Source organism: Rhodamnia argentea, chromosome 9 (genome assembly GCF_020921035.1).
Source record: "Rhodamnia argentea isolate NSW1041297 chromosome 9, ASM2092103v1, whole genome shotgun sequence".
NCBI lineage: Eukaryota > Viridiplantae > Streptophyta > Magnoliopsida > Myrtales > Myrtaceae > Rhodamnia > Rhodamnia argentea.
Genome location: NC_063158.1, coordinates 20,025,742 through 20,046,732, shown reverse-complemented (window position 1 = coordinate 20,046,732; position 20,991 = coordinate 20,025,742). Strand labels below are relative to the sequence as shown.

The 20,991-nt window shown below is 39.4% G+C and overlaps 3 protein-coding genes across 4 annotated transcripts; 1 reads left to right on the top strand and 2 right to left on the bottom strand.

Moving 5' to 3' along the window:
• Positions 1-3,288: 3,288 nt before the first annotated feature.
• On the top strand, positions 3,289-10,098 carry LOC115755984 (3-oxoacyl-[acyl-carrier-protein] synthase I, chloroplastic-like). Its single transcript, XM_030695635.2, has 7 exons — positions 3,289-3,895; positions 5,487-5,918; positions 6,493-6,666; positions 8,678-8,791; positions 8,863-8,964; positions 9,500-9,566; positions 9,655-10,098. The coding sequence occupies exons 1-7, from the start codon at positions 3,434-3,436 to the stop codon at positions 9,720-9,722; spliced, it is 1,419 nt and encodes a 472-aa protein (XP_030551495.1). The 5' UTR covers positions 3,289-3,433; the 3' UTR covers positions 9,723-10,098.
• Positions 10,099-11,487: 1,389 nt separating this feature from the next.
• On the bottom strand, positions 11,488-14,583 carry LOC115755990 (60S ribosomal protein L18a). Its single transcript, XM_030695646.2, has 4 exons — positions 14,424-14,583; positions 13,948-14,063; positions 13,763-13,826; positions 11,488-12,025 (listed from the first exon to the last, which is right to left on the bottom strand). Exons 1-4 carry the CDS (start codon positions 14,436-14,438, stop codon positions 11,684-11,686), a joined length of 537 nt encoding a protein of 178 aa, XP_030551506.1. The 5' UTR covers positions 14,439-14,583; the 3' UTR covers positions 11,488-11,683.
• A 1,397-nt stretch (positions 14,584-15,980) lies between these two features.
• LOC115755991 (60S ribosomal protein L18a-like protein) lies at positions 15,981-18,802 on the bottom strand. Of its 2 annotated transcripts, XR_007199664.1 has the most exons (5): positions 18,410-18,802; positions 17,852-17,927; positions 17,049-17,163; positions 16,611-16,933; positions 16,459-16,579 (listed from the first exon to the last, which is right to left on the bottom strand). XR_007199664.1 is itself a non-coding variant. In XM_048284998.1 (4 exons), the coding sequence occupies exons 1-4, from the start codon at positions 18,639-18,641 to the stop codon at positions 16,237-16,239; spliced, it is 483 nt and encodes a 160-aa protein (XP_048140955.1). In that variant the 5' UTR covers positions 18,642-18,802; the 3' UTR covers positions 15,981-16,236. The 2 variants fall into 2 exon arrangements, 1 of the variants encoding a protein (XP_048140955.1); XM_048284998.1 differs by lacking the exons at positions 16,459-16,579; positions 16,611-16,933 and adding an exon at positions 15,981-16,296.
• Between the last annotated feature and the right edge of the window lie 2,189 nt (positions 18,803-20,991).

The window sequence follows — 20,991 nt, the reverse complement described above, 5'->3', positions numbered from 1 at the left end:
TTCACTTGAGCATGCCTTCCTCTTCCGTGTCTCTTCGTCTGAAAATCCACTTGAAGACGGCGATTAACGTACATTGTTGCTTCCAATTTCCAGAGGCAAATGTTAGAGTGCAACTGGGCCAATGATGCATCTATTGACTCTATTACACTTGCTTCCTTCTTCTATATGTGCAGCCTTCACGGAATATCGCAAAGCTAGAATATTCTCAATTGGAGTAAATGGGAAGGTAAAAGTAGAGGCGGCAAATGGGTCAAGAACCTATATTCTAACCCATATTTAAGAGTGTGGGTCGTAAATGGGTTGCTTAACAAACTTGAATGGGTGATATATGGGCCACGAACAACTTAATGGGGTTTTAAATATGTTATAAATTGATCATAAATAGGTTAGCTAACTATCTTAAAAATTAATTTTTTGTATTTTAATTTTTTAACTTATAAAATTATCCACAATGTTTTAGTAATATAATTTTTTAAATAATTCATAGGTTTTGCTAAATTAGATTAAATATGGAAATGTTCTAATAGTATGGTCAAGTATAGGTTAGGTGGTTAGATTTGTACTACATAAAAAGGGTTAATACTACGAAAAATCCCAAACTAGATATTTTATAGTATTTTTAATTTTTCTTTTCTTTTTTTGCTTTTTTCTTTTTCTTTTTCTCTTTTCTCCTTCTTCCTCCTTCTTCCACCTTCCTCCAGCCAAGGCTCCTTCCTCCTTCTTCCTCCACCAACCACGGACCTCGGCGATAGCCGACAGCCCGACAATTGGCCATGACTCCGGCCGGCGAGCTCGAGGCTCGGCCAATCATGGGGATCTCGGGCTCACCCGAGGTCGTGAAGCTCAAGCTTGTTTGCGGCCGGTGGCCATGGCCAGCAGCCATTCAAAACTAGAAGGAAAACAAATATAAAAATAATAAAAGAGAAAAGAGCAAAAAGAAAAGTACAAATAATTAAAACATTTGATTTTTTTTTAAAAATGAAATGAAAAACAAAAAAATGGTTGAAATGAGTGCATGGAGGAAAATTGATCCATACCAAACGACGGAAAATATTTTTCGGGTCTTTTTGATATTTTGGCCAAGCATAGAAAAATATTTTAATTTTTCTGGAAAATAACTTTTGGGAAGACGTTTTTCGAAAACGAAACATTTTCCACCAAACAAACGGAAAAATGACTTTTTGGAAAATATTTTTCGCGAAACAAACGAAGCCTAAATCGCTTGAGTTAACCCCAACCGCATATCTATGTCAGTAAAACAGAGTCACATACGCGTAAAAATCTATCCGACATAGAGCGATTAATATGTTTACTTGGTTAATAATCAGCGCTCGACACGTTAACAGGCTCTGCTTTGAACTCTCTCTTGGCGATCTTCTATAAACGGCGCATCGGAGCTTCTCCCGGTTGCTTCTCCTGCACTTATTTGCGATTAGAATCTGTGTACTTAATACTTGATATGGTATAAAGAAGTTTACAATTTTTGAGTTGTTGACTCGCAGTTCAATAGCTAAAGCTCATCATGATTAGGCGGTCTAAAACTTTTGGGGAACTTACCCAACAATTATTCTGCTCAACGAAAGAATTGTACCCACAACCGATGGCTTTGCTTCATTAAAAAAAAGAGAGGGAAATGCAGAAGTACCATTTTACAGTAAAAGCATCACAGGAAGAGGATCAATCAAACTCCCCCATGCAAGCCATCTTCTAGTTCACTACATTCCCAACGGCCCACCAATTTATTTGCCATCCCATTAGGATCAGGGTCAAAATCTACCATATCTACCGCAATCATACAGTAGTTGATTGTCCTAGGAGCCGCCTAATTGTCGGCTTAGATCACACCAGAAGTTTGAAAAAAAAAAAAAAAAAAAAATACGTTTGTCTCTCAAGTCACTGGTAGTCCGGTTTCTTTTTCGTCTCGCCAATGCCTCAAATTTGTACCAGCGATTCCAACCATACCTTCCGTGCACGGTCCATGAGGGGCCGCTCAAGATCCTGCTCGACATTGTCCAACGTGCGCGACGAAAGGTGCTTTTGGGTCGTCAGTACAAGTTCTGGGTATGATCCGGTGGGAAAAAATGGTTTTTAGATATTGGTGTCCATGAAAAAGTTAAAATCTTTTGTGGGATTTTGCATGAAACCCGAGATTTTTTTTTTTTTGGGCACCCGAACCACCCTTTCTTCAGCTCTAAAATGGAGTGAAGATACAACTAGGGGTGATCGGTTTTCGATCCGATCCGGTTCCCCTCAAGAATCGAGAATCGGACCAGTGGTCTCGCTTCTCAATTTTCCGGAACCGAGAACCGAACCACCGGCCCTATCCGGTTCTCGGGCGGTTCCATTGGACCGGACACATGTAAAAAAAAAAATATATGCACCATTCCTAACTTAGAGCACATTAGTTTGGTTACTTTCAAAAAATAAAATTGAGTGTAACTAAAAAGACTTCTACATAGGAGAATAAATAATAGAGAGTGCCAATAACTTCTCAATTTGATAAAATTTCTTAGACACTCTTGACAAGTAAAGAGAGGGTAACTTTTTTTTTTTAAATTTTGATTGGTCCGGCCAGGGCGGTCTAGTCCTAGGACCCTAGAATCGGGAATCGAACCGCTCTCTCTAAAATCAGAAACCGGACTATCGATCCTGGTTCGGTCCCGGTCCGAGCGGGGTGATTTGCTCACTCCTAGGTACAACGACTCCTTTAACCTTTGAGAAATTGAACCTATATCAAAAGCACCCCATGGAACGGGTACTCGAAACCTAAGTAAATATTTCTAACTTCTCCCAAGGCCATACATGAGCAGTCCCGATTAGGACAAATCATCGCATGAATTCAGTATGCACGTAATAAACTATATCCGAGCCACTACTAATTGTAGATCACGTCAAGTAGGGCGGTTCCAATTCAGCTCAGTACATGCCTTTAGGTTTAATGACCGATCGCAAATCGAGCCGCCCGTCTGGCCCATCTGACCCAATCAGAGCTCGGGGTCGGCTCGAGGGGCAGGTGGGCAAGTCCGAGCACAATCCCCAGCTGAGCTCGGTCGGCTTTTCTGGTCCCCCGACCCGAGTCGCCCGGGCCTACGCAATTTCCGCTACTCGGAAAGTTTTGAGATTGGATTGATCGATCCGTCCAATGATGAGGTCTAGTTTCGAATCGAAAGATGGTCGATTCAATGGGGGCACAGGAACTCGTGCCCCACAAGCGGAGATTGGCCTAATAAAGAAGAGTAACAACATATAACATATTGCAATTCCCAGCGACACTTGTACTGCGTCTCTCTCTCTGTCCTGTCTCACTTCCGCAGCAAGCTACGAGGCGAGTCATTTCATAAATTCCGCAATCTCCCTCTTCTTCTTCTTCTTCGTTATCATCGCCACCACCATTCTCTCTCTCTCTCTCTCTCTCTCTCTCTCTCTCGCCACCATGCAATCCCTCCATTCTCCGTCCCTCCGCGTCTCCCCCCTCGGCCCGCTCCGCAAATCCTCCTCCAATGCCTACCCCCACGCCGGCCCGCGAGGCCCCAGGCGCGTCGCCCTCCCCGCCGTCAGGTCCTCCGCCCCGGCAGCCGTCTCCGCCCCCAGGCGCGAGAAGGACCCCAAGAAGCGCGTCGTCGTCACCGGGATGGGCCTCGTCTCCGTCTTCGGCAACGACGTCGACGCCTACTACGAGAAGCTGCTCACCGGCGAGAGCGGGATCGGCCCGATCGACCGCTTCGACGCCTCCAAGTTCCCCACCCGCTTCGCCGGGCAGATCCACGGGTTCTCGTCCCAGGGCTACATCGACGGGAAGAACGACCGGCGCCTCGACGATTGCTTGCGCTACTGCATTGTCGCTGCCAAGAAGGCGCTCGAAGATGCTGATCTCGGCGGCGATAGGCGCTCCAAGGTTTTTCTGATTCTGGGCTTTGATTTCGCTTGTGCTTGCTGTAATTGCATGGTCGGACAGTCTTTTTAATTATTGGATCTGAATGGTCTCAGATTGCTAAACGTTTTTCTGGAGCACCGTCGTTTCTTTTTTAGCTTTGAGCTCAGCGGTAACGACTCCTGGGCTCTAAATTAGATGTCAAGCCGATGGTAATCTATAGTTTCTCATTTCTCGTGTTGAAACGTGCCAAGTTTATTGGACATTTCTTCGTGTCCAATTCTGATGTAAAGGATGCTTGCAAGTACTAATCCATTTTCATTGTCCTCCTAGTTGAGCTAACTCCAGGAAGATCAAGTGAATTCTCTGATGAGAAAATGGTTACTGGTAGTAAATTTGTAGACAAGGGTGTGGCACGTTTGATGGCATTGCAATCGTAGTGCTTTAAAAGTTGATCAAGTATTAGAAGTGACTTTTAGAATGGAAGTTTTACACTTTGGGATCTGCTCTTTCTCATTGCCAATTTGAAACTAGATACTGGTGACATCTTTTTGCCTTGTTCCTGTCTAGAAAGAACAGCTTGTCTGAGTTGTTACCGGCTGATCAACATTGTTTTCCCTTTGGAAAACCTTTTTTAAACACGTATTCCTTTGCTTTCCCTTCGGCTATGAATTTTTCCTGGTTCAGATTCAATAGTCATTGTCTGTCCTTTATTTTGTCTTCCTCGTTTACAATGCTTGTAACAGCATCAACGGTGTCTCGCTTAATGCTCAAGTTCATTGACTGTTCCATGTCTAACTTGTAGCCCAGCTCCTCTGGTTTACTTATTAACAGACATTTGTCCACATGTTTTGCAAATACCAATGCATCAATTGCAATGTTAGAACAGTAACGTCAAATCCTGTGCATCCTATGATATGCACTTCCTCTGCTGAAAATGATGCTTGTGAAGCACAAACATGATCTGACAGACTCGCGTGCATTGGTTTGATGAACTTCTGTTTATTGAATGCAATTATTAAAATATAGATATTCAGTTTCATTGGCATTGCACTGGACCAGCAGTTTCTGCTATTCGGATAACTTCTCTACTGTGTTTGGAAAGTGAGGGAAAATAAGGGGAATTGCAATTGGGGTGGAAAATATTGAATAATTTCAAATTTTTGTGAAAGGGTGAGGAGGAAAAATTTCAGCTTTCCAGTATTTCTCTTATCTTTCACTGGTGAGCCTACCAAACAAAGCGCTTTCCTTCAAGCAGTTATGAAAGCAAAGAGAGATGAGCATGGATGTCTGAGGGAATGGCACTAACATTTTATTGTACTTCTCTCATATTCTTTGTGTCGTAGGAGATAATTTGCGAAACCCTCTATATCTGTTGAATAACTTTGTTCTTGGGCCTAGAGAATGAAAAAATGGGACTATTGCAAGTTTGACATGCAGATAACAGCAGTTCTATTTGTTGAATTTCCTTCTCAGTAGCGTTTCTTGGCTGTGGAGGCAGTAATTCTGATGTTGCAATGTTAGGCCTGTGTCCAGGAATTGTGGCTTTCCCTTTATAAGCAGTCATTCTTTCAAAATGACAAAATCACTAAATTGCTGACATTACTCTACACAGATCGAAAAGGAGCGGGCTGGTGTACTTGTTGGGACAGGTATGGGTGGTTTGACTGTGTTCTCTGATGGCGTACAGAATCTAATTGAGAAAGGTCACAGGAAGATAACCCCCTTCTTTATTCCTTATGCCATAACAAACATGGGATCTGCGTTGATTGCCATTGAAATTGGTTTCATGGGTCCAAATTATTCCATCTCAACTGCATGTGCCACTTCCAACTATTGCTTCTATGCTGCTGCCAATCACATCCGTCGGGGTGAGGCTGATCTGATGATTGCTGGTGGCACTGAAGCTGCCATTATTCCCATTGGCTTGGGTGGTTTCGTGGCATGCAGAGCCTTGTCTCAGAGAAACGATGATCCACAAACTGCGTCAAGGCCTTGGGATAGAGATCGAGATGGTTTTGTCATGGGTGAAGGAGCAGGAGTTTTGGTAAGCTCTGGTACACACTTTATTTTTCCTTATTGTCTATACATATATGAGGTTTTTTGTTTTCTTTTTTCACTGAAAAGTGCTTCAGTTTAAATTTTAGCAGTCTGTAAAAAGACACGAACTGCTGCTAAAAGTGCTGTGTTGTTAGAATTAGATGCTGTCTAAATATGGTCTGGGACGATTATCGAATTGCTGGATCTGCCACTTTTTAGTTTTGAGAAGCATGTCGATATTCGTGTATTTTTTCCTCTCCTTTTCATCATATATGTCTTTTATTTTTACAATAGAAGCACTTGTCTGACATCCATAAAATCATGGGCAGAATTTTTCATTGGTGATGTGCCCATTGTAGTTTTCTTTGGAACCCGTGTTCATTTGGTTCTCACTGTGCATCAGGATACCTTGTTTCATCTGTGTTTCCCTGTATATGGACATCTCTCTCTCTCTCTCTCTCTCTCTCTCTCGTATGTTTGTGTGCTTGTCATCTGTATCAGCTTGCACTATTGGTATCAGACTTTTTCCAAAGCAAATACTTTTCCTGGGCTTGTTTGTCAACTTCTAATTCGCTGTTCAGGTAATGGAGAGCTTGGAGCACGCAATGAAAAGAGGTGCACCAATTATTGCCGAGTATTTGGGAGGTGCGGTCAACTGTGATGCTTATCACATGACTGATCCAAGGGCTGATGGACTTGGTGTTTCCTCTTGCATTGAGAGGAGCCTTGAAGATGCGGGTGTGTCACCAGAGGAGGTAGTCTGTGCTTCCTTTCATCAAATTTTTATCGCAGTATTACTTTCCTTCAGCCTTCACGTGGTGCTCACCATTGTGGGCTTCTGCAATGAATCTCTTTTCCGTATATTGTTAGTTTTGTTATACATCCTCAATTTTGAGGGAATTACTTATTGGCTGAGGGATTTTACTGAATTCGTCACGCATTCTTCCACAAAAGAAAAGCTAGCTTGTTTTCCTTTCAAGTTTTAGCATGATTATCTTCATGTTAACTTGGGTCCTTACTTTTTGCATGAAACATGCCTTTGCACTTGCCAAATAAACAACAAATAACGACCAAGCCTTTTCCAACTGAATGGGGTTGGCGACATGATATGCTGTACTATCTTCAACCTTGATACTGAAGTACTCAAGATCTTTATTCAAAAGTGCTTGTCCACATCATTTTGGCCTTTCCAGTTTTTTATCAAACCATCAAGTTTGTAGTTTTTAGGCGTACAATCTTGTTACTATTGAATGTTATTAACTCCAAATTTTGTGCCACTGCTACTACAAACTTGTGTGGTTCTGGCACTTTGGTCTTTAGACAACTGTAGAAATTATTTAAAATGAGAGAGAGAGAGAGAGAGAGAGAGAGAGAGAGAGAGAGAGAGAGAATCAATATTACCAAGTGTTCGATGATTTATGCACTTGTGCACCTACTCAAACATCATCAATCAACAATCACCAAAATGGTGCAAGTGTTCGGTGAATCAATATTAATAAGTGTTCGACGATCTATGCACTCGTGCACTACTCAAGCATCATCAATCAACAATCACCAAATTATGCAAGTGTTCGATGATCTATACACTTGTGCACTAGTCAAACTTCATCAATCATTTGAAGGATATCACATGAAAAAACTCCTAAGTTGATATTTTTTTGAGTGGCTGAATTGGGAACAATTATAGCTAATGTCAACCCTAGTTCCAAAAACAATTGATGGGCGAAGATGTAGGTCTTTATAACAACCATGTGGAGCACATACCATCTTTCCTCACTTCTTTGAAAGCAATCTAAAGAACATATCTTGCTATGTGCGCGTCACATGGTTGAGAGGGTGTTGCTAGTGTCAATCCTAGAATCTGATATGGCTATCTCTCCTCACCGTTGGTTTTTGCAGCCCTTTTTGGTGGATGCCAATCACTGGCCATGCCAAATCTAAATTGGCAACATAACGACAGGCCCTTCCGAAAAGTTGTGAGGGTTGTGCCTGAGTTGCCATTAATAGCAGGAAATTTTATTTGGTTATGTAATTTAGGCATCACTTGATTGGATTTTTAAGCCAAAATATATGACAAGCTTTCGAGTGCTACAGATAAAATAAGCTACTGGAGGACTTTATCCCCCTGGCCAAACAGGTACACTGGAAAAGCAAAACAATTCAGAAAAACTGAAAAGCAGAGATAAAATTTGAAGGAATTAGGAGATCCTTAGTACTATCATGCTGTTCAATCATGAAAACACTGAAAGTTTCGTTGTAAGTAGTTAATGTTTGAAAACACTAAGTTTCGTTAATGTGCGTGTGTCTGTGTCGTGATGAGACTTTCCTATCTGCCTTGCCTATGTGGGTATGGAGAAAGATGAGCTTTAGATGTGTCAACTGAATTCATCTTCAACGACAAATATGGCTTGCACAGCCTGTTGATTATTTCTGATCATGATGGCTGCTCAAGTGATGTCACAACTCATACTAGGAATAATGCTGCTCTATAGTCACTCATGAGGGAATTTAGATGTAAGAGCTGATGGCTCCAAACAAAAAGCTGTCATATTTTGGGCCGATCTTCAAATGGTGGATGCCTTATGTTAATAGTTTAAGGAATTCCTAAAGTTTATAAAACATCTTTGTTATGGGTAGTCACCCCACATCTGCAGAATCTGATGATTGCCTGTCATTATCTGACGTCATGTCTGCCTTTGGAAATTGAGCATATAAGCTACTTGGTGCCAGAGATAACTTGATTGTACAATTTCTTTAACTGTTCAGGTGAACTACATAAATGCGCATGCAACTTCAACTCTTGCTGGAGACCTGGCCGAGATTAATGCCATAAAAAAGGTGTTCAAAAATACCTCAGGGATCAAAATAAATGCAACCAAGGTAATCTCTCTCTCTCTCTCCACCCTTTTTATCTCTGATTGACTTGTTCTAACAAAATTATACTGTGTCAGTCTATGATTGGACACTGTCTTGGTGCTGCCGGAGGTTTGGAAGCTATTGCCACAGTGAAAGCAATCACAACAGGGTGGCTTCATCCCTCTATTAACCAGTTTGTACGTACTTTCTATTTGATCAGCTTATAACTAAATAGCTGTCAGCTGCGAAATGATGAATGCTGATTTAATGAATAGATCAATATAATTCACCTCAAAATGAGCATAATTTGTTTGGCAATATGTTGTCAAGTTATAATCTACAAACTAGTGTGTAGTTAAAACTGCTAACTTTTAACACAAGAAAGTTACAAATTATCTCTGTGCAGTACTTCAAAGAACAAGGCGTTCTGAAAAGAAACCTCAAGTAATTACTACTGTTGCTTAGAAATATTAATGCAGACTAAAAACATATTTAAGCGAAGTATGTACTTTTTGTGGATGAGATATTACAAAGGGAGCAGATGACAAATGAGAACCATAACATTAATAGTCAATCAGTCAACTTCTTAGTTGATAGTCTTTCTCTTCCTCTGTCACGCTTACACGTTTCTACTTGTCTGTAACCAACTGTGTTGGAGAAGAACTTTGCTATTGTAGAACCATTTGTCTGCTTTGCTATATGTGTCTGTGACATTCATTTTGTCAACTCTAGAATCCTGAGCCCTCTGTAGATTTTGACACTGTCGCAAACAAGAAGCAGCAGCATGAAGTGAATGTTGGTGAGTGATTCCCCCTGAATGGGTTGGTATTATAGTGACATCATTTTGAACGGTACATCTGAGGTTAATTGTGCGTTTGTGGTTGCAGCCATATCAAATTCTTTCGGGTTTGGAGGACACAACTCTGTGGTGGCCTTTTCAGCATTCAAGCCTTGATTATGCTGGACCATTGATACGGGTAACCTGAATATTCATCTCATTAGTGGGAGATTCCGGAATTCATTTCTCATTGAGAGCTGCCTTACCCGCTAATAGTTTAGGTTTGCCAGATGCCTTCCATGTCATTCACAGTTATTCAAAAATTAGTAGCTGCCAACTAGGGGTAGAACTTTTTATGTCACTTTTATCTTTAAATAGAAGCTATCTGCCAGTTGCTAGAGAGTTTGTTCAATTTTGAGTCATCTTTTGGCAGAGGATATGCTTTATGTTATTTACTAAGTGATGAGTTATGATTTTGTAATTGTTACGTTAAGTATTCTGTTCCGGGCATGGAAGGGTATCTTTCCAATAATTCTATGTGAGCAAAAATGGTGTTCTGGTAGCATTGTGTGTTCGTGCTCTTGTGGGATGACCCATTTCGCTGGTAAGTGTCTTTGATCTTTTTTGGCTGAGAAAAGGACCTCCAATCATAGCAGAACTTCTAAGCAAGTTTGGACCAATCTTAGAGAATGGTTGCACTTACATTCAAGCCTGTTATCTTGCAGTTACGTAACATTGACGCACTGAGATGTGGAATTTTTTTGAGCAGCCGTTGTTTGAAATTATTTTCAAAGAAAGGAACGTTTCTCAATCTGATTACTGAACTTTAATGCCAATAAAATATTGCAGTGAGACCAATCATTTCTCATCTGTTTTTCCATATGGTGACCTCTTTAAGTTGCTTGATGGTTGTGACATTAATGTCGCATGTTAAGATCGGGTCATCAGATCATTAAAAAATGTAAACGTTACGAGGAACCCTTGCACTTTCCATCGCCTCTAAGTTTTGGTTAGGTTGTCTAAAATATGCTTTTGCAGGAATAGGTTTTTGTCGTTCTATTTAGGACCTTTTTACAAAAAAATAGAGGTAAAGAAAAACCTGATATATAGAGGATACACCGCTAGTAAAAGAAATTCTTAAAGCATCAATAAGCAATAAAGGAAATACGTCGAGGCAAGGCTAGGCACGGCCCCTCGCTTCCCTGGGAAGCGGGCTTGGCAGACACGTTGCCTTATCTTCAGACAAGTATTATTTGTCGATATCAATCTGTGCCGATGACTGTGTTCGACAATGCGACACCAAAGAAGCATAAGGGTGATAAGAGCGTGTTGGGTTAGACTTGTCTCTATGAGCAAGATATTAGAACCGGTGTACGAAATTGATTTACTTCTAATACAGTTAAAACCGTGAGTGCGTGTAAGCGAGTGAACTATATTCAATTACACGACAAGAATCATATCGCTTCGATTGACAAATGAGCAACTTTCTGGTCTACATACTGATGGTTGAAAAATAAACCAGTGACAAGAGTTCTTGAAGGAGTTAACCTTAAATTACTGCTCCATTCTAGTCGACGAACAAGGCCAACACAACACTTCCGCTGCGCCACATGGCATCTGGCCTCATAGTCTAACCGTTAAATAAAATATTTTCTCCAACTTGGGAACTGACAACAACAGGTAATCAATCATCTCTTGTCGGGAAAACCTCAGATGCTTTGATTATCATTCCATCATCCTCTTATATTGCGGGGCTATAGAAATGTTGCATATAATCAAGATCCAAGCTACAGGTAAAAAGACAGACCATGATTCAAATGATGGGTAGATAGAAAAAAAAAAAAAACCGAGATGGTAGCAACATGAAAGCTTGAAAGCTCCCCATGCCCTTAAAGAAGAGCTTAAACTGGATATGAACGTAAACAAGAGGTGAGCTAAGGACAACATGCAAAAAGCCAACATCACAGCAAGTCGTTGATCACCCAAAGTGTAGAAGAAAACAAGGATAAATTCCAAAGAGCTCGATGTCCTAAGATAAATGACAAACTTCTCACAAAAGAAAGGGGGGAAAAATGAGGCTGCTGAGTGTTCACGAAAACTATCGACGACCCTATAACTCAGATCAACAACTGCCGGTATTACATAAACAAATTGGGCCTTGATGCCTTGTAGGTGGTCTTCAGCTTCCTGGTTGGTGGTCTAACCTTCTTGAATACCAGCGGGAACTTGATCTTCGAGTTGTGGAACTGCTTGGTGCTCTCCCTCTTGCAAAGCTTGGCCGGAACAGTGGCTGTCTTGATGATCTGGATACAGGGGAACCTGACTCTGTGGCGAGATGCCATCTCGGTATACATCTGCTCCACAGCCCCATTCAGTGTGGTATCTCGGTATTCCTTATACATGTTGTGGTATCCGGTTCGGCTTTGGTAACGGAGCCATATCCCATAGTTATTGATCTTCGTAGGGTTCTTCTCAAAAATCTGCCAGAGACACTAGTAAGCAAAAGGAAAATGGCGAGGCTATCTCACGTGTAGCAACTCAGACCAAAATGGCATCAGCCCTCAAGGACAAGACAAGTACTTGGAGCTGTAAAACATAGAATAGAGTGATAAACTCTTCTTGTTAATCGGTCACAGTATTCTGCATAGTTTCTATCATTGGATAATCCAAATGGCATCAGCCCTCAAGGACGAGGACAAGTAATTGGAAGTGCAAAAAATAGAAAAGAGTGATAAACTCTTCTCGTTAATCGGTCAGAGAATTCTGCATAGTTTCTATCATGGGATAATCCAAATGGCATCAGCCCCCAAGGACAGGACAAGTAATTGGAAGTGTAATAGATAGAAAAGAGTGATAAACTCTTCTTGTTAATCGGTCAGAGAATTCTCGGATAATCCATTAACTAATATAGGATGTGCATATATAATTGCCAGGTTCTGCTACTGACAATGGGTATGCATACTAATTTTGAATGTCCATGATGCATTCGTTTATAACTCCATCATGAATCTAGGCAGAGATATTATAATGAGCAGGCATAGTATCAGAGATTGATAATGAATGTTTTATACAATATACAGCCTATCTGCAGATTTGCAGAATGCAAATCCCAAATTACATATTCCTACAGAGGTTTGGAAAGGAAAGCACTTGAAAATAAGACAAATCTCATTAACATAAATCTGCTCCTGTCTAAAGATGGTCAAACAATAGTTGTTATCCATTACACAGTAAGGGATGGATAACACAAAACTTGCATTAACTTTCGGTTCCAATGAAAAAATCCTAGTAAAATATAAAACCTTACCATTAAATAGAAAATGTTAGTTTAAAGTGGGGTCAAGCACCTCTTAATCTAATGGCATATAATAGAAACTGAAAAATCCAGCTTTTGGAGTTTCAGAAACTAGTCCACATTCAACCTTTGAAAGATGGAACTCCTAGAACTCTTGAGATGCACTTGCATAGAAGAAAGGAAATCGATGTAGAAACATACAGCTTTTCTCCATTCTTACCGTACATACAAAGAACAGTTCCTGATCTTAGAGCTACATAGTTCATGAGGGAAGTGTCCACCCTGTCTATGCCTATACTTTTCTCCAAAGATAGGATCTTCTAGCTACTTTCTAAGTCCATTTTCTGTATTTACACAATCCTATCTCAATAGTGTAGGAAAAGCTCAAAACATCTTTGCTTAATTCATTAAAACGATGCCAAACTTTCTAGAAATCAGAGGCAAAAGGACTTACAAATCTTAACTCCTCTAAACATTGCTAAAGAACATACTTTTTTTTTAAGGCGAAAGCCACTCAAAAATCAAATTAATCCGCTCAGGCCCTAGACTCCATCGGCTTTCCCAGGATTCCAACGTCAGATTATGCTAGGTCCACAAATTTGTATATAAGGATGTTAAGCATGTGAGACGAGACCATAATTGATCTTTTCAGGGATAAAAACTTCCAATTGATGATTACCACGAATGATATTGAGAAAACTCATCTGAGGAATTAAGGACCATGAGGGCAAAACCAAGCTTCAACTTCTGGTTTACAAAATAGTACATCTAGCAGATATAGGGAAGCAAAGCAAAGGTTCCTAAGAAATCAGAACAGAACCTCACGAACAAATTCCATGCAGCTCCTATTATTATCATGAGAACACTGGAAATCAATTCAAAGAGCAATCCCACTGCTGAGAATGATTGACCAGCGAAATACCTCGTTGATCGCAAGAACCTGGCCATTGCTCTTCTTGACCTTCTTCAGCTTCCTCAGGAAATACCTAACCCAACATCAATCGAAACCAAACACTTAAACGAATTCTCAACAGAGACGTTCACATTTCGTGGTATCACACACAATAGCATAGTGCCCAAAATCCAAAGATTTCATTACTCGCGTACCAGAACTTGGACTTGGCGCGGACCTCATTGGTGGCCCACAGCTTCATTCGATAGATCTTCGGGTGCTCATCTGCCTCAGTGGGCAGGGCTCTACCCACAACCTGGTACTGGTGAAACTGCAACCCGCAAGACAAAAATTCCTCAGGGAAACAAAAAAATAAAATAGAATAAAATAAACACAATCCCCCGAACCAACTTCTAAACCGTAGCAGCACCTTTTCCGAATACAGAGGAAAGAAAAATTCCTCGTAAAACAATGGAAATTGAGAAATGCACCCCACTTTTCGCAGTCAGTCAGATGTTCCACGATGACCAGCCACCAAAACCTCAAATTTATGGTTTCATTCTTCCTATCGAATGATGCAAGAAGCCCGACATACACACGCGACGAAGTCGTTCGATGATCCTAAACATTTTCGCCAATTGGGCAATCGATGCGACCTTCAAAGGAGAGAGAGAGAGAGAGAGATACAGACCCTGAAGGTGACCATTTCCTCAGACGCGAGAGGGAGAAGACGATGAAGATCTGCGAAAGCGCGACGGTCCCTCTATACTTCCCTCCTCGTTGCTGGAGTGGCTAGCTAGGGTTTTCTATTGCTTTTATAGGAGAGAGGCACAAACCCTAGCGCTTGTTCTCTCTCTTTCTGTTTTCTCTTTTTACTATTTAGTACTCTTACTACTTAGCCTCGGGGAGAAATCTCTATTTCAGTTTTTAGCACTTTCAAATATTAATATTCATTACCTTAATTTTCATATGAATCTTAAATTCTTAGGAGAAATTTAATAAATCAATCGGTATCTTAGTAAAACTCGACAAACACTCGATTAATATTTTTATGGGCACCCATGCACTACGAATAATAAGATTTCATCTGAGATTATTTTCACTCTCGAACATGCATAATTTTCTGTGGCGCAACCGATGTTTGTTTTTATCCGATCAATGGTAAAACTTTCCATTGACCCGCAAATCATAACTAGGTGTAGGAGTCCCTCATCCTAGGCACCCTATTAAAGCATGCCCAACATTGTCAAAGCACACATCTCCATACTCTTATTAATCTTATTAATCGTCTTTGGTTATAATTGAGTAATTTGGATAATTTAAATCTAGGTTTGTAAGTGAAAAAGATGAACAATCTTTCACTTGAGCAAAGGGTTTAGACATAAATTTTTCTTGGTAATGAAAATATTTTCAATAAATAGTGTCAAGTAACATGAGCAATTATTTTCAGAAAAATATTTTTTAAATGATTTATTTTTCGCAAAAGAAACGGAGCGTCGAGCAAGTCAAGCCATTATTTGACTCAAAGGTCCATTATGAATCTCTTTCTAGAAAAAGACCTAACTTCATACTCTTACTTGAAATTCTCCTTAGATGTAGTACACATAAAGGGACAGTTGAAATAAAGTGAAATGCTTTGAGTGAATAAAATGGATTTGCTTTTCGATGAAAGATGCACGAGGAATACGTCTCGGAGGCTACTATTTCAAAGTTATGACTCATAATTCACAAAATGGTCATATTAACAAGTGTCTTTCCAATACTTAGCTTGTTGAACGAGCCTTGGTGTTCTGAAATTGCATCCAACAGACAATCAGAACGACACAAAATGTTTAGAAAATATAACATAGTTCCACGACCGAATTTGGTAAATCACGGTTATATGAATAATTACTGAGTTGATTAGAAAATAGCAACTAAACCCTTATTCTAAGTCAATAGCCCATGAATGTAATACACAAGTTCATCATTCACTGTCAACATCAAGAACGCCGAGTCAAATGAAAACCGATCATACTCTCAACTATGGTCACCAAAACTACTAAAATAAATATGGACACCAAATCTCAAATTTGGTCACCCAATGTTGTCATATCACTGCCGTTGACCGCTATTAACAGCACCATGGCGACTATATCAGCTTGAATGTGTCATACTATACTTGCTAATGATTCGAAATCTGGAGACTAAAATGAACCAAAGATACTAGAGTGCTGCAACTCATAAAGTTGAAACCAGATCGAGACAGGATAAAAAGTTTACTGATCTCCATGGAGTAAGCCCAGATTCGCTTACCTGATTTTGCAATTTATCCCAAACAAGGAGGCAACGGCAAATGGAAACCTTATAGAGACCTCGCATTATTAGTCTTCCACCAACCTTACAAGTTACTTTGCATCTAAAGCAGTATATTTAGATAAAATGACAGGTAAAATAGCAACAAATTTTTTTCGGCAGTCTCAAGGCATCACTGTACAACTATTCTGGAGTCCCTTGGTATGATCTCACCACCTATGAGGCCCCCTTGTCGCGCCCACAGTAACAGCAAGAACAGCAAGGAAAGACTGAAATGTCAAAGATGAACTTTATGTTAATGTTAAAAAATTTCTCCTATGGCAAGTAGAATAACTTGCAATCTTGAAGTTGGAATTACACAATAATGCCCTAAATAATGAAAAAACGCAATATGGAGCAGCTCACGCATAAACAGGAGTTGCAACTTGCAAATGGTATCAATTTTTTTCTCGAGGGAATGCCAAGCATGAACCATAATGAGCAAATAGTCTACCAAAGGGATTAATATTTTCTCCAATTATTCATCAGCACAATTAGTTTACTTAAAGTAAACTCTACTGGGTAGAGACATATGTTTTTTGACTTATAACTTTCGATACTGATATTTCTTGGCTAGGCAATTACTGGGTGTCATTATCAGCCCATGCAGCTAGAACAATCAAGTTCCTCAGTTTCCGGCTGAGTTGAAGTTGGTGCCTAGAACTAGTAGACTGAGGAGGAAATACTCTCTTGCAGAACCTCCATTGAAAATGCAATAACACATGTTAATGCTGGTTAAGTAACATTCCTTATGTATCGAAGCGAAGGAAACAGATTTTTTGGAGTAACTTCCACTAAGCATGGGATCAAGGCTTAATGCAAATCCAACTAGAGAATTCTTGAAGTTCTGAGCATTCTCCTAAGTTGCTACACCTAAAATTAGTTGAATCAATATTAGCACATCTGGAAGTAACTTATCCATTAACACAAGCATGTCATTCTTAAGCACGATAAGGTATAAGGATGGAGAATAGACACTTACAGCTATTGCACAAGCAACATATCCAGGCTTTTCTCGCCGATCTGGGCAAGCACAAATAAGGAGAAAAGTCCCAATGTACCAGGGGATGCCACCGAGAAAGAAACCAATCAAGAACCTTGCAGATGAGATAACGTAATTAGCATCACTTACCACATCACTTACCAACCTCAAGAAATCCCAAAAATTTGCAAATAAGTCCACCATTTTGGAAAATAAATTGCTTGTTCATTTACTTCCATACGAGGCCCTTAAAAAGATTGCTCCACCTCTACTTGACAAAAATTAGAAATTATTTGGTCTGAAGCTACCCACAGTATGAGAGATACAGAATGCCTTCCACTTTTTTCATTTCAAAAGGTAAGGTTGCATTGTTCCCTTTTATAATTTATGTTTCTTCTAACTATAATTACACTAAAACTTGCTTTGCTTACCACCTCTCTCTCTCTCTCTCTCTCTCTCTCTCTTAGGATTTTTACCAGTAACACAGACAATTGGCTAATTCTCAAGCAATGCACACTTCTAAAAAGGATACCAAGTTCAAAGATAAACAAAATGATTTATGCATGCAACGACAAATATTCACACACAACTTACAAATGGAAAGATAAATCAAGTGATAGATGATTTTCATCGTGAGCACTGTGAGAATGTAAGCATGCAAAGATAGTTTAGCTCCTGTCCTCCTAGTGTGTTACAAAGAATGCGTGCCCATACAAATTCTCCTAACCCTTATTTTTGCACTAGAAAACACTCAGGAGATGCATTGCACAGCTAGAAAGAGATGGCTCATCCAAATTACTTACAAGAACCAGCCGATACCAAGACCGCAGCAAGGTAAGCGATGCTCTCTAACCGGTGTTCCCTCCACAATTGCATAACCTTTAATGTACAAGAACCCGTAATGAGATATGGAGTCATCGTAAGCAAACGAAGTGTTTGTTCGTCGAAACCACAGGAAAACAATGCCTTTCCTCTCATTGCAACAAAATATATCAAGTGTATCATTTCTTCTGGATCATGCAACCAAGACACAAAGGTGATCACATCAAGTCACGCTGCTAACTATCATTCGAAATCTAAAATTTTCTGATTTGAGAGACGGTTCGAAGACCCAACACTTCAAAACCAAACAAACAGATCGTCATGTTCTAGGTGTAATAATCAATATGTATGCCAAAATGAAGCCAGAATCTCCACAGGATAACGTAATCCTACCAAAATATACAGAACATCAGGACAAAGAAACAGGATTCAATATTCCAATTCCATCCTGAGGCGATCCTTAACATGCTCACAAAACGAATTCGGGAAACCAAACTCGAAACTCAAAAGAATTAGCGTATGCACGACGAGATGAATACCCGCGACGGTTTGATAACCGTAAGGATAGAACCGGGGACTGCCGGTGGAGCCCGGAGGTGGAACCGGGTGGGGGAACCCGATGACCGGCGGAGGGAACAGCTGCTGCTGCTGCAGCTGCGGAGGAGGAGGAGGAGGGTTATAGTAGTTCGCTACGCCTTGGAACGTTCCGTAGTAGTTCGGGCTCTGCTGGGGGTCGCCGATCAAGCCTCTGCTTTTATCGTCTTGACTCATCTTCGACGTTCGCTTCCGCTCGGCAATTCGCTCGCGGTTCCCTCTCGATCGAAGAATCGAAAACTGCGAGCGAGGCCGATCGCGGATCTCCGTCGACCGGCGATGAGATTACGTACGGTCCTCTTCTTCTCCTCCTTCCCGGTCGTCTCTGCAATGGAAATTGGAGGAAGAGGAGGAGGAGGAGGAGGAGGAAAGTTTTTATGGTTGCTCCAGTTGGTACGGACCACGGGTGGTCTTGCTTTTTTTATTTTTTAATTTAAATTATCGATAATCGAATATTAAATTAATTTTATCCATTTTTGCCTAATTTTGTGGAGGTTTCAGTTTTAGTTTTTTTTTTTTTTTGGGTAAAGAGTTTCAGTTTCAGTTGTCTACCGGTAGCGGTAATTAACCCGTTTTGTTCCAATATCAGATGTCACTTTTAGCAAGATACCTTTAATTAGTGAAAAATGAATGATTTAAAAAATATTTTTTTTTAATAAAAAAAATTATTTATATCACTTAAAGAAATGAATAAAAAAATATTTTCATTTTTTACGAAAATATTTAAACAATTTTTGTAGTTGATAAGACAAAAAAATCAGGGATTAATCATTTCATATAGTGCAAGCAATTATTTTTTATAAAAAAAAAGAGAATACATTACTATTAATATGCATTGTATTATTTGTTTTCTTTCATGATTAACAACTCTCAATTCCTAAAAATGCCACACAAAAATTCCATAATCACTACAGTGTATTAGTGCAAAATTAGAAGTTTGAGATAAAGTACTCATGACAAATGTATCCCTCTAAGAACTATTATTTTTATCTCTAAGTGAGTCAACTTGGGAAAAACCTATTTGATTACTTTATTTGGCCAATTAACTTAGTGGTGAAGAAATGTCTGCGTACATATGAATTTAAGAAAAAAGTTATGAATAAGGACTTAAAATATCATCATTTTCTTCAATAAAGGTCCTGGTTGGATATTATTTCAAATAATGGCCCGAAGTGCCTTCATTTTTTCAAATAAGGGGCTGAAGTGGATTTTGTCTCAAATAAGTGCCTAAAGTAGACTTTATTTCACACATGGACATAAAATTGCCATATCGATCTCAAAAAAGGGTCTCACCTCGTAAGCCAAGGGCATTTTCCTCCTTTATTTTTTTCAGTTTTTTTTCCTTTCTTCTTTCTTCTTTATTTGTATGTTTTTTCTTTTCATTTTCTTTTTCCCTCCCTTCGCCAACCATGCCTCATCAATGATTGGCTAAGATTGCTAGACTCAAGCGAGGGTCGCCCGCCCAACCCTCGCCCAACCTCCACAACCATCGGGGAAGAAAGAGGGAAAAAAGGAAAAAAAAACAAAAGAAAAAGTAAAAAAAAAATTTATATATATACACACACATACACACATACTCGTAGATTTTTTTGACAAAATTGTGACATCCCGAATTTTCATAGTTGGAAAGTAAAACAAATCCCAATTGATATATCTTTTGAGAAATTTTTTGAGAAAGCTATCTAGAAATTCTACGAGAGTTATTTTGATATTTCATAAAGAATTGCTTGGCTTGTTTAGGGAATTTTCGGAAAAGGGTATTAGAAAGATATAATAGGATGATATAGCTCATGAATTGATATTCTAAATCAAATAAACCAATGTTAAGCTAAATCGAACTAATAGTAAGTCAATTTTCTAAAGAATAAGAATAGGGTCAATGAGGGTTTTTTTCCAATTTAATTTAAAAAAAAATATTTACGAAATTATTTTTTTAAAAAAATTATTTACCAATTTGGGCCTCACTTGGCGCTTGGGCTGCCGAGCAAGCCCCGTTGGGCCCGGGCCCCAGTGCTTGGCAGCTAGGCTACCGAGCGACCCAATTCACGAGCGGGGCTTCTTTTTTTTTTTTTAATTTCGTTTTTTAAGTGTTTTAATTATTTATATTTATAATATTTAGTTTATTTCGTATTTTTTTAACATGTTTATATTTATTTTATTTATAATTTTTTTCTTGTGAAGCTTATCTTTATAACATAATTAGCAATAATTAATGTAAAAATTTATTAAGATCTATAATTAATAAATAATGTTGTAATTATGTAATTAATTTAAAATATTCATAAAATAAAATGTAATATAGCCGCAGGAATATGTTGGAAACCGCAATAATAGATAGATGGGAAACCGCAACAAAAGAATTAAAAACAACATGGAAAGATTAAAAACCGCAGAGAAAGAGTGGAAACGAATAAAAAAATGGCAAAACTTTGGAAGAGCAATCTCAACGCTCGGGCGTCCGTTTGAGACGATTTTTTTTTTATTTCAAGTAATTTTTTGAGACGAATCCATTGGCAAACCGCCATGG